At 38.3% G+C, this 14,142-nt stretch overlaps 1 protein-coding gene across 1 annotated transcript in view; it reads left to right on the top strand.

Moving 5' to 3' along the window:
- The window catches only part of CDKAL1 (CDKAL1 threonylcarbamoyladenosine tRNA methylthiotransferase), a gene marked incomplete in the record, with an annotated part of 329,662 nt that overhangs the window by 70,984 nt on the left and 244,536 nt on the right, over nucleotides 1-14,142 (top strand). The window contains 1 exon segment of the mRNA XM_072411623.1: nucleotides 2,315-2,363. Coding sequence (XP_072267724.1) covers nucleotides 2,315-2,363 — 49 coding nt within the window.

The raw sequence follows: 14,142 nt of genomic DNA, 5'->3' as shown, positions 1-14,142 counted from the left end.
GCTAAGGTAAAGGGGGGACCTCCAAAGTTGCCCCGAGTGTGACCGCTTTTGGCATTGTTTTCCCACCCCGAGTCACACTCGGGATTACCACTAGGGGGGTTAAAAGATTGTATTGTACAACTGATTTTTTTAGTGTGTGTATGTATGTGTGTGTATATGTGTGTGTGTATATATATATATATATATATATATATATATATATATATGTATGTGTATATATATATATATATATATATAGATATTTAAAAAAAAGTTTAAAATCACTTGATATAAATGACAGCACATATTAACAAACATTACAAACAAAATGTTATATATAAATACCCGAGAATGTAGGTATCAATGGAAAAGCTCAGTGACTTGGGCTAGTCTTAATGTAGGAGGCAAAAATGTTTGAGAATGTACCATGCTGCCTTTTAATATTTTTTAATGCTCCGATTGAAATCAGTGTGAGCGTTAGCAAGCATTTGAAACTCTATTAAAAACGCATAGACTAAATAATAGATAATTTGTAAAAATTATTTTTTAAATATTGGCCTCATTTAAGCGAGTGTATTTGGTGATGTTCAAGGTTACTATCCACTTGAGCTCACATTGTAGAAGGAGTTTGTCAATCACCCCTCTTCCTGGACTGGGATAAACCCTGTCCAGAGCTATAAACATGATTACATTGGTGTTAAAATATGTACTGTGCCAACATGGTGGCTGATACGGGTTACTATCTTACCATTTTTTAATAAATGCACACGTTTGTACATTCTCCTTTCAAACTGTCTTTTAGTTTTTCCTATATGATAGCAACCACAGTTAAACATAGTCGGGTAAAAAACTCCTAAGGTAGACTAGTTATTGTAATGTTTAGATTTAAATTTAGATCGTTCTGGGAGTGAGATTAAATTTGTGTCTAGAATCCATCTACATTGAGAGCAACTTTAAAGCCCCAAATTGCTGTCAAATCGGAATAAAAGATCTTTCAATGATTTTGATTGTCTAAAAACTAACTCAGGTTCGGACCAATTTATTTGGAAATTGGGTCAGAAGTAGGCAGACTCTAATATTTCTGACAGAGGGAGCAGTTAAGGTGATTTTGGTGCGTGTATCTTGCTTGCTATGATTCTAAGCGTATTTTGGGTTGGGAATTACCTCTCGCCGAGGAGCAAATCTTTCCGATTTAGGGATTTTACTTTATTATGGGTCCTTTTAAGAAACTTCCTACGATATCCTCTATTAGGCAGTCTATCTCTTAGGGATTTTGCATGAATACATGAAAAGTTGCTGAAAGGAATGCTTTGCACAAGTGGCTTAGGATGTGAGCTAATGGCGTGGAGGATTGTTTTCCCAGCAGTATCTTTTCAATAAAGATTGGTTAGTAAAATAAAATCTTGTTCAAGTTTGAATAGTTCAATTGAAAAATGTAATAGAATGGTAGTCATAAGCCATAATGAACTTTAAAATCAAGTTGTAAGATTGTAGTTTCAAAAAATAGTTTCTTTAAGGTCCATAAAATGAGGGCGCAAATGTATCTGTGGAACAGGTACATAGAGAGGCTCTCAACAGTTGTTTTTTTCCATCCTCCTAAGCAGGTGTTTGCTTAGGGGAGGGAATCTTTAGTGCCTATGGCATCTCCTTGAATTTGTAAGGAAAGTTGATTCTTGAAGGAAAGGCATTTTGTGTCAATATGAATTGTAGTAGAGAAATTATAAAGTTATTCTGCCTTCTAATGTAGGTTTCATTAGGTAACAATCTACTATTGAAATCCTTTATCATGTGGTATGCTGCAGTATACGGCTTCAATATTCTGTGTAACCAATAAGTTGTTTTTAGGTATAGTTTAGCCCTCAATTTAACTTTGGTAGTTCTGGTGTCTCTTTGAGATATGATGACATGTTCATTACTAGCATATAAATACATTTATCCACTGATTCACTTGCATTTGAAGAGACTGAATGTGTGACAGAAATGATTGGACGCCCTGTCAGCTTGGAAAGGCTTGTTATGCACCTTGGGTAGGGTATAAAAGGTTGGAGTGGCCAGGTTTTTTATCATTGGGAATTCAGAATTGATTCAGTGATAATATTTATTTGATGAGACAAATGTTATGCTATGATAAATATACCCATTTTTGGAATTTTAAGCAGTGGTTTTAAGCAGTAAACTGAATTAACCTTTACTTTATTTAGAGGAGACATTTTACTTTAGTATAATAAATCTAAATTCAGTAGTAACATTGTTATCACACATTTTTTAAATATGCACTTGTAATGGGTATTGAACACATTTTAAAACTAATATCTTTGCATTTGTCACTTTGCAGGTCCAACAGATTGATCGAGTAGTAGAAGTTGTTGAAGAAACAATTAAAGGTGAGGGGTACATTCAGTAGGAAATTATGTTAACACATATTGAGTATACTTCCTTAGTTGTGGACATGTACATTTCCATAGTGTATATACAACATTGACTAAAATAAAGATACTTGCAAAATGAGTGTGACAGCAGGCAGTGTGTGGAAGGTATGGCAAGTGCAGGTGAGGAGTACCAATCATATGGCTTGTTGCCTGTATTTGCAGCAATGAATTGTGTATGGTGTAATGGGAAAATGTATGCTAGTGGGAGGGTTTGGCAACCACAAAGCAGTTCGATCCTTTCACTTCCAAATAGAGCTAACTGATCTTTTTATGATTGGCAACAAAACTATGAAAGTATCTGGTCATGGTCATACAGGCAAATGACAGGAGTAGGGAAGTGCTCCCTATAATACATTTAAGCAGGTAAAGTCAGCTGCAACCGGGCAGCATTGTGCCTCAGAGGTTAGCACCCTTGCCTTTGCAGCGCTAGGTCCCAGGTTCAAATCTCGGCCGGGGCAGTATCTGCATGGAGTTTGTAGGTTCCCCCCAGGTTTGTGCCGGTTTTCTCTGTGTACTCCTGTTTCCTCCCACATCCCAAAAACATGTAGTTAGGTCAGTTCTGGGGGCAAGCCAATAATCAGACTGTATTAATAACATATGACTATGGTAGTGTCAATATATTGTGAGCCCCTTTGAGGGACAGCTAGTGACATGACTATGGACTTTGTAAAGTGGTGCGTAATATGTTGGTGCTATATAAATACTGTGTAATAACAATAAATTGTAGTGGAAATGCTGTTTGTGTGGTGCATTTGAATAAATGTTAGGGATATACCAAATGGGCTGGAAACTGGGTCTTGGAAGTTGAAGAAAACACACCATTGGCACAGAAAAGTTATTACACATGTTCCAGTTTAATTACCAGTCTAATTCTTCAACAGCGGCTTTGGTAAATGCACATGTCCTAGGTCTGAATGGTGGGGAGCTAATGTACAGTAGCTGCATACTGAGTGTTCTGAGCTTTAATATTCCGGGGGTTTGAGCATGAGGGAGACAATCTACATGGGTTTGAGAAATGGTAATAGAGAAGTATTTAAATATCCTCTAAGATGTACAGGACACCGATTGTTTAGTGCACACTCTCTGAAGATTTATCACTAGGTTAATGCATCTGCTCTTTAACCAGATCATATGCACTGTAGACCCGTCACTGAGGGGTAGTTTTTTAAAGTAGGTTACTGAGAGTCTACTGTTTATTGTTGTAGCTGTTCAAGTAGAAGTTAATCCACATACACTAAAACTTGTCAAAGATGGATAATGATACTTTGCTGGTGTAACTCTAAATAGAAATTTTTATTGGAAGGGCATTTGAGTTCCTGACATAGAGTATGCAAAGCAATTCAAAAGTCAAAGTAGTGTTAGAGATTGTTTTCTTTCTAAGGTTTTATGGTATAGGTCCAATAAGGTTATAATAAATTTGCAAACTTTATTGTTTTCAGTTCAGTTTAAAAAAAAACAAAAACGTATAATGCAAGTACAAACTACAAGTTAAAATACAAAGCCTCCATTCATATAGAATATTATTACTGGTATAGTCACCCCATTGAACAATACATTCAGTGTTAGAGAATTTTATCTGCATACAAGCTTTGAGTCCCAAAATAATGAATCATAAAGGCCACCATAACAACCACAAAATAAGCAGGAGAGGGTTGTATTGTCAGACACTGTAGCTTCCAGTGCTAAGTAATAAAGGCTGTTCGGCCAATCCAGAACGCAGGAGTAGGTGGGGCCAGGTGATGATTGACAAGGTGTGGTCTTGTAAATGAGAAATGATGATGCTGATAACATCTCCCTCTACAATATGTTTTTATTCCACTTTAGCACAAACTGACACATTCCTAATCAAAGTGTCACCACTTCTCTTAATTTAGGAACAATGCAGCATCATTAGCATTTAATTACAGGAAGCTGCATTAGGTGGACTTATCAGTATGTAACGGGCTCTACATGTAGGGTTCTTTGTGTGTGTGGGGGGGGGGCAAGATCATCCAAAGGCCCCACCCTTCTAAACAAAGTTTTTTAAACCAAAAAAAAAGGCAAGTGAGCACTGAAAGTACAGGTTCGTTTCATAATATATAATAATAATTTATATTCATTGCATATGTTTCCTATGGTAATATCTATGTTTAAGAAAGGATAAACCACCAAGTTATACTTGGATTCTATATTTTGACTACCTATACCAAAGCTGGGAAATTGAAAAATGTGTTTCTAATAATCCCAAAGGTATTTTGAGATAAAAGGTCATATGTTTACCTTGGAGTGTTACGTATAAATGGTGGTTCTCTATATAGACTACATTAATGACATATGACTATAGTAGGGACTTTAGATTGTGAGCTCCTTTGAGGGACAGTTAGTGACACCACTTTGGACTTTGTACAGTGCTGCGTAATATGATGGCGCTATATAAATACTGTGTAATAATGATTTATAATCCTTTTAATTGTTTAATAATTAGGGGAATATGGCTTCTTGTATGAATCACTAATCTCCCTTATAATTAGTCATATATAATAGGTGAACTGATCATTACATGCATGGCCAGTGCAAGACACAGATGACTACTTAAATGATATTTGATAAGCAGTATCACTGGCCTAGTTAATAGAGTCATTGCCCCTGATTCATCAATGAAATCCGCGCTCGCTGGAAGCGCGAACGTACGCGCTGCCATCGATCGCGGATTACCGCGGTCCGGACTCGAGTGTGCGCGTACACTCGCCTCACTGCCAGCCGGATTCCAGCCTTCACAATAGGGAGCGCGAATCTGCCAATTAAGGCGATTAGATTTCAGCTGCGTTGCTTGCAACGTTTAAAAAATTAAAACGCTGGTAAATCGCGGGAAAACGCGGGAAATCGCGGGAAAACGCGTCCATTGATTTTAATGGGAGCGTTTTCCTGCGTTTATGCATGCTAGAAATTGTCAATAAAAAAGCTTCCATTGATTTCAATGGAGGCTTTTACAAACGTTTTAACAATAGCCTGTGTCCTGTGTCACTATTCCATGTGTCATGCATTAATAATTACATGTACTATGCTGTTAAAAATTAACACCTATGCCTGCCACGTGTGAAATTGTGCCATTGTGTTTGCTTTTGGTGCTTTTCACACCTGCAAATGATGTCATTCATTATCACTTGTGTAGTCATTGTGCTTCACTTTGCACTCTTTTCACTCTATTCTGTGTATACTGTTACATTTGTCACTGTACTGTTGCATGATCACATTATCACATGTATGCAGGGATGTATGTACTTCCTGTACTTGCAGAAATCACTGCCCAGGGTTACAATTTGCATTTCTACCAAGTGCTAAAACGCTTGTAGAATCGCGGTAAAACGCGGATAAACGCGGCATAGACGTTTTTCAGCTTTTTCCAGCATTTAAAAAAAGTTTTAAAACGTTGAAATAAGTGCATAAAAACGCTTATAAACTCAGTAGGAACGTTTACATGCCTTTTTACAAAACGTCCATGTAGACCCAGCCTAACTGTTTGGTAGAATTTGTATCATACTTGGCAAGTTATACTTGTTCTTGTTACAGGTGGTTACATTTTTATTTCTAAAAGTTAAGAGAGTTGCTTTGAAATGTATGTCATTTTATTTAGAATACACCAAAATATTACACACTTCAGCATGAATAGTTATGAGCTAGCCCTTCTGTAGTAAAGAGTTATGGGGCAACTAAGGACACATTGCTTCCTGACAGCTGCTTTTTCTTTCCCTGCCATGACCATAAAGATAACCAAAATGTTAAATGGGGAAATTTTAAATGTTTAACTGTGTTTACAGTAAGTTCTTCCGTTCCCTCATATGTAATATAAGCAAAGTCACAGAATGGCCAGATTTAGTCTGCTTTTTAATGTAGTATGGATGCATTAGCGCTATAAGTCAAGACTGTTTAATTTGTATCAGCTGTGCGTGATGACAGCAAAGATGTCAGACTCAGGCAGGGTTCTATGATATGCCAGGCTTTAGGAGCATTTGGGCTGCAGCATGTGACATTTTAATCACTTGTTGGCAAGAACTTTAACCTTTCTTTGACATCTACTATAAATGGGATATGTTGAATATTAAACAATTATCTAAGGTTATTTAGTCAGTAAAAGTTAAAAGTCAGTACATTAACAATAAAAAATAGCATGTTTAGCTCCAGCATTAATTTTTACAAAGACATTAAAATACATTAAGTTTAAAGGCCATATTTTGTTTTCTGAATTATTTTATTGGGTTTTTGAAATGACAATGATGACAGGATACAATCAAAAAAAAGAACAACAAAGTATATGATACATATCAAAAAGAAAGCATAGGAACAATAGTGTTTTGAACAGAAGGTACATTCCCAGGTAAGCAGGCCTAATGTAATATAGTTCAGAAGGGTAAATTGTATAGGTAAGTGTGTGTGGATGAAAATAAATAAATAGAAAAACGTTGTGAGTGGAAACTGCTGTTAGGTAGGAACCTTGAGTTAAGAGAAAGGAAACAAGGTGAGAAAGGGGGTGAGGATACTGAAGGAACGGGGATTATCTGGGAGGGAGGTGATGGAGGCACATTATCAGTGAGTTGGTGCTAAGACTAGAGGGGGGAAAATGTGGTCTAGTGTGTGTATGGAAATAATGGGTAAAAAGAGACCAGATCACTTCATACTTTTTTAGTATCATTTTGCTGGGCAATATTGTTTTCCCCGTGTAAGGATCCAACAGACACATTGTTTCACTGAAGTTCAGGATAGGGGATTTCCAGGCTATGGTTTGTCTGGCTGCAATAAGGCCATGAGAAAACTATTCTTAGAGTCTGGACAAAGAATGGTATGGTGCAGAGAAGGGACAGTAGGGCATCTTCAATGGGTAATCAAAAAGGTGTGCAATAGGATGTACCATGTTTAGTAAGATGGGCTTACTGTCCTGCTAGGTAATAATTTGTAAAGTGAGGCCCACATTTTTAATTTATTCTTTAACAGAGTAGTCTGGGTTTAGAACAGCCCTGCCAAATTTTTATTTCTTTCACAATGACACAGGAACAATTGGCCCCAGCACAGAAAAACTAGGGAAAAGATTCAAAATCTTTTGAGTTTTTGCTGAGCATGATCTATAGCAAGGGTGCCAACGGAGCTGCCAGATCCAGCCCTTTCCTCTTTCCCTCTCTGCTCGTTGCCTTGGGAGGATTGGACACGCACATCTTCTATGTTTCTCTATGAGATTCCTACCATGAGAATGTGCTTTCTGAGCATACTCAGTGTTGGCTCCCTGAGAGTGGGCGTGTTACTAACTTTATTTCAGCCCCTATAACATACCAAGTTGCCAGATACTGGGTCACAAGCATAAAATCCTAACAACAATCAGGGGTATTTTTACATTAAGGGAAGGCTTCATCAAGGCCAGGGTCTCCAAATTGAGTTTTCATGTTATAGACCCCCAGGGGCCACTCCCTCTATATACTTGCTTGTTCACAAAACTTTAAGGCTGTGTTCAGACTGGCAGGGAGGTTGCCAGTCTGAGCACCATAGAACCCTGCCTAGGGGGAGATGATCAGTACCGCTCACTGCTACCTGGAAAAAAAACTGCAGATGCTGCAGTGCGAGATACAGAGGGGCTGGTGGGGTTACACAGCTGGACACTTACCTTCTCTGAACCCACATTTTTTTGGGAGGGATGTTGGCAACTGGAAATGTGGGAGCCAGTAGGAAACCCCTTTTGCCCCCCCCCCCCCCCATTAAAATCTTAAAACCATCATATCATTCTACCTTGTCACAAATAGCTATCCCCTTACTCTCTATGAACCCCAATTGCTCCGTAAGAAAAGGAAATGTAACTGCAAGTGGAGGACTCTTGTCACTAACACTCCCTTACATTACATCACTACGGCCCCATCACAAGATACAAAAACTATTCCTCTCATACCGTGCTACTCTGTCACACATATCCGGCCACTTACCTTCTGTGTACTCCTAATTCCTCAGGAACTGGGAGCTGTATGGACCTAAAGGTGTAGTAGTAGGAACATGTAGCCCTTGGCTATCTGTCACGTGAATTGCATTTCTCTGGAAGAATAATCTATAGCAGAGATTTTGGGGTACAAAGAAGGTCAGCAGCATCCTATAACTGACAGGACACATTGTATGGTGTAGTTTCTGCACTTTGGTATAGGAATGGTGAGCGGGGAGCAATATATGACTGGCTAGCACTGTAGGATAGATTTAGTTTTGTATCTTTTATTGATAAACCTTTTATCCCACATTGTCAACAGCGGCCCCCAGATGAAAAAACGTTGGGCACCAATGATCTATAGGAATACCTTCCAATGCAGAGTTGTTCCAAAGACTGTTGCCTTGATTTTTTCACAGTGGAATGATTTCTTCTTGCTCCCTGTTGTGAAAAGAAAGTAAAGATAATTTTTCCCAGTGAAATACACACACACACACAAAATAGTAAATACAATCTAACAAAATGGTAGAAATGTTTTTTTTTCCCCTTAACTATTCCCCAAGTTAAAGTTTTAAAACAAATGAATAGCACTGCTCACAGACCATCACTGTGACTATACTGCATGCTGACAACGAGTGCAAAAATTTTATATGGATGGCAAAAACATGTTAAAGCAACTAGGCCACCCTTTTCTCAGAAAGGACAATGGTAATAGGCACTGAAAATCTGTTCCAAAAAAAATGTATTCTTTGGGTTCAGGACTGGAATGGTAACAGTCCCTACCTTTATGTATATATTCAGTGTGTGTTTTCAGTTGTGTATTCGTTTGTAGACTGCAGGAGATGTAGATCATATATCGAAATAAAAATAGAGATGAGTGGTGGTATAACAAACCGGAAAAGGTGAAAGTAAAAAATGGAGGAGGGACTCTCCTATAAATAGGCTATATAGTTGCAATATGGTATAGGCAAAGACACCAGGAGAAATGAGGATAGCTTTAATGAGAGAAAGGCTTGTGGATGATTTGAAAAAAAAATATCCATAGGGTTGTTCTCATCTGTTTTCCAGTTCCTCAAGCTATTCTTTGAGAGTTAGAAGTTGATTAATGCCAATTTGTAGGAATTATTAAAATTCAGGCCATTATTACTTTTGTTCTATTTAAAAACAATGTGGGTAGTTTTTGTGTACATGTGGGTTTCTGGTTGGACAGCAGCAGCACATGTTAATCTAACCAAATAAATGCACTTTTTGATGCTTGAATAGAGCTTTTCATGAAAGGAAGTCTGTATCATGTAGAAGTTATGTCTGCATAGATCAAGAAGGAGGGCTGATATGTAAGTTCTTTACATATCAGGTAAACGTATTTCAGGTGTAATGGCGGCACCAGTTAAATTTTTCCTGATGACCATTTATGTACGTGTGCATTTATGTCACTGTGTCTTTTTTCTGGGTGGGGGTATTTATTTTACTTTAGTTTTTTGTACTAAACTTTACTTCTGTCACAGAGGGAATGAATATTCGCCTGCCAGCCTGAAGCAGCAAGTACCTATCCTAGGATCTCTAGATGTGTAAGAGAGCTTAAAAGTCACATAGGGAGAGTAAAAACATAGCCTAGTTTAAAACAAGAGTCCCCCACTTAACCTACATTTCCTTTTCTCTACTGTTAAAGAGAAATTAGGGTTTAAAGAAAGTAAGTGGCCTGCTATGTGTGACAGGGTAGCATGGTATGATAGGTATAGTTTTTTTCATATCTTGTGATGGAACCTTAGTGATGAAATTTTAGGGGTAGTTAACCACAAGAGTCCTGTACTTGCAGTCACATTTCCTGTTTCTTACAGAAAACAGGGGGTGGGGGGCAAAAGGCATTTCCAGTTGCCAACATCCCACTGTTCCAGAGACATTGAGGGTCACAGAAGGTAGGTGTCCAGCTATGTGTAACAGGCAACTTGCAGGCCTCTCAGGCCCTCGCACCGCAGCATCTGTAGATTTGACTGTAGGCGGCAGGGAGTCTCCCCCAAGCCAGGGTTCCATGGCACAATTAAGGGGTAACGCATCACAACCACACCGCCAACCTGAACGCAGCCTTGAAGTTTTGTGATCAGACAATTGGCAGTACCCTAATGTTCATTGCTTGAGAGTGTGGGGACCCTGGTCTTGAAATAGCCCCCTTAATGTGAAGAAAAACCTGAGTGATAGGATTTTATGCTTGTTACCCTGCATCTGGCAACTTATGTGTAGAGGGCTTAAATTTTGTTTATTAGCAACTCCCCTGTGTACCCTGAAAATTTCACATTTCTATTACAAACAGTGAAGGAGATATGATGATTTATACATGGGGATAATGACGGAAGCCAAAACACAGACACAGTTCTCATGCTGGGATTATCTCCCAGTACAAGTAGCTTCCTCTACTGGCAGCACGATGGAGAAACATAGGAGATGGGAGCGCCCCACCCCTGCAAGACAATGAGCAAAGAGGCAATGAGGAGAGGGCTGGATCTGATGGACCAAATGTGGCCCGTAGGCCAATAGGTTGGGCACCCCTGGTTTAGACAACAGTTAAAAAGTTTATTTAAACATGCTTGGGTTAATCAGAGCTCTATTTTCAGATTATTCAGACTTGTTTCTCTTTGCCTTGGATATAATTGGATGCTTCCTTTCAGCCATCTCATCATGTAAAGATCTTACAGGTACCTAAAACTCAGTTTGGATAACGATCACCTCCCACACCCCCAAAACCTCTCCTTTACATCTCTTTACCTTAAATAACACAATTGTTTGTTCCAAAGGCACACTGTCTTGGTGTCACTTTTGACATTTCAATCTTCTTTACCTGCCACATCCAGAACCTGCCGGGGTTCTGTCTTGTACTCTGCACAAACTCTTCAAAATACACCTATTTTTATGTCTAAAGACCATTAAACTCCTTGTACACATTCTCATTTTTTTGCCATGAGTACTGCAACATCATCTCTTGCATTGCACTAGCTAGACCAACCCTTTTCTTCCTACACTGCAACAACCATAAAATTCAAGCATTGGAAATAGATTCATTAGAAAAATACTCCTTATGTTTCAAGTCAGTGTGAAGAAATTCATAATACCTGTTTTCTAAATGGTATGTCCAAATGAATTCCTTATAGACAGGTCAAAATTATTGAGGTCATTTGTGTAGCCCTGCCAAGTGGTGTTAGGACCCAAGCTATGCAGATACCATTAGATGGTAGGTCAGTCATCCTCAGCTCAAGGAACCTATGAAAGAATCCTAGGCATCTACTGAACCCTGGTTATGAATGGCTGAACTAGACTATCACCTATCTACAATCTATAACGCAGTTGGTTTTCCCTATCCTTCACACTACTCATCAGCTGACTTTCTATTTTATCATATAATTTCATTTAAGCTACTGTATTTTGTCTTTAAATCTCTTCACTGTGCCTGCCTTGCCTGCATGAATACATTTCTAACTGCCCCTTCTGCTCCGCCATGCTAATTTCCTGCACATGACAAGAGCTGCTCCTACTCTCGATTGCCCTCACTTGCTCCTAACTTTAAAGAATTTACACAAACCCTTTAAAACTTACTTTTTAATATCGCCTATTCATCTCTTGGCTCTATTAACGATCATTAGCTACCATTTTATTCCCCCCATCAGCATATTTTATACTACTTCCCTACCTCTAGGATTGCCAGTTTGATTGGGAAGAGTTCTTTTCTCCCCCTGTGTTGTTTGTACTTGTTTTTTATGCAGGCTTGTCTCTGATTTTTATTCATTCGTTGCATAGTACAAGAAATATGTTATAAAAAGTTAATAATATACTACATTTTGCCTGTTCATGAAAACTGTACATGTGTATTGAGTATGTTAGGAAAAACATTGTTAGTAAGTTGTTTACAGACACCAATTTGAAGTTCACTGAAGTTTGATTCACATCCTGTCACTAAAGTCTGGTACATGTAAAATTGTGTTATGCCATAGCAGTTCTAGGACCCAAACAATTCCAGCATGTTTTTTTTTTTTACATAGTATGCTATCTCCCAGACTGATGGCTATCTGTGTCTGCAAACTGTGCCATGACTGTGACACTCCACATTTTCAAGCCACAGGATGTTTTGAGCTGCATTGCAACAATACTCTGTTATCTAACGAGTCAGACTGGTACCTGTTGTAGGTTAGAGAACTAATTGCAGACTAATGTTTCCTGTGAGATTTTGCCACTCAAAATAGTTTCGTCTTAATAGTTTTAGGTAACAATAGTTCTTTTCTTTGCCAAAAGTGTTCATGTTGTCCGAGTTCTCCCCTCAGCTTCAGCAGCTGTTCATTTTAAGGTTTTAGTTTGTTTCAGTTCTAGCAGTTTGTACAGTTTTACAGGGCCCTATGTGGCAAGTTCAGGTACCTTTATAATACATAATGCATATGTAGTTGGTTCAATCTGTCTTGAACTAGCCACTTCATGCTTCTGATGGCCAAGGTCTGACTAAACATATACTCTCTGAGAAAACACATGTAACACTCATAGTGCACACATGACATACATGAGAACTGTAAGAACTAGGATTCACTGTAAATTTTGGCTATAAATTCCAAAGGAATTCTGCAACTTGACTAAAATTACCCTCTGCTTTGTGCCTCGGGAGCTGTAGTATGGGGAGGCTGCACTACATCACAAACTTTTGACATTGTTAAACATCTTGAACACATTTTGGAAGTTGTTTTTCTCTTCTGGTAATTGGCAGGTATGGCTTGTCATATATTGTTGTTTATTGAATATGGTTAAAAAAAACTTTAGCCTGTGTACTGTACACCTTGCACACACATGCTACAGTTCTTGCACCTACCAATAATACTTTGGTCATATAAACTTCAGTTGTCGGTACCATGTAATGTAGAATATAGCATTCAGAGTGCAGTGATCATAACTATGTAACATACCATATGGTGTACAGTGCAGAGGTATTTCCACAGCTGTGAGAAGTGTTTAAAATGCTGATGGTTAGTGAGAGTGTTGCTGTAACTGTTCATGTTTCTTGGTGTGGGAATCTGTTTGGTGTTCATTGATTAGAAAGTTTCCTTTCTCCTTTTGTGTTATATTGGTGTTCAGCAGTGAGCATGTCTTACAGTATTTGTCACAGCTCTTTTTGTTGCAACCTCATTAGATGGTATGAGTTGCAACATGGATAAGTCCAATACCTGGGCCTTAATTTAAAAAAAAAATAAAAGCTGTGAGTGCAAAAACGATATTTACAATTTTTGTTATTATTAAAAAGGACATACGTCAGGTGATGACCATGTGTTTCAATGGCAATGAAATAAACATTCCTGCCTAAATTGCTATTTTTTTTTATATTCACGTGCCCTTTTCTACATTGCGGGCATTGCCATCTACCTGTTTTTCTTCTATTTGTGGAACCATAGGTCTAGCAGCCAGCCACAAATGCAGACATAAGTGAATTTCAATACAAGGGTTTTACCTGTTTTATTATATTCTTAACACCACAAACATAAACTGAAAGCCCAACAGCCACTTCACTTTGTCAAGCGAACAGTCTAAAATCCTTTATTAAGTCAAATACAGTGTTCCAAAAGTCTCCTTTTACTGAAATCCCAAACCTTCCTTCCAGCCTTCCTCTCCTCCATGATCAGCATACTATTTCTATTCTTCGTATACATTTCATTGACATTCCAAAGTTTGCTTTTCATTCTAAAGCTACGTACACACTTCCAATTATTATCGTTGGAAAACAAACGACGAACGTTCATGCACGATATATACGAACGATCGTATAGCACCGATCCTGCA

Source organism: Pyxicephalus adspersus, chromosome 5, assembly GCF_032062135.1.
Source record: "Pyxicephalus adspersus chromosome 5, UCB_Pads_2.0, whole genome shotgun sequence".
Classification (NCBI taxonomy): Eukaryota; Metazoa; Chordata; class Amphibia; order Anura; family Pyxicephalidae; genus Pyxicephalus; species Pyxicephalus adspersus.
Note: the sequence above shows the minus strand (reverse complement) of the source record. Positions and strands in the feature narration are given on the sequence as shown.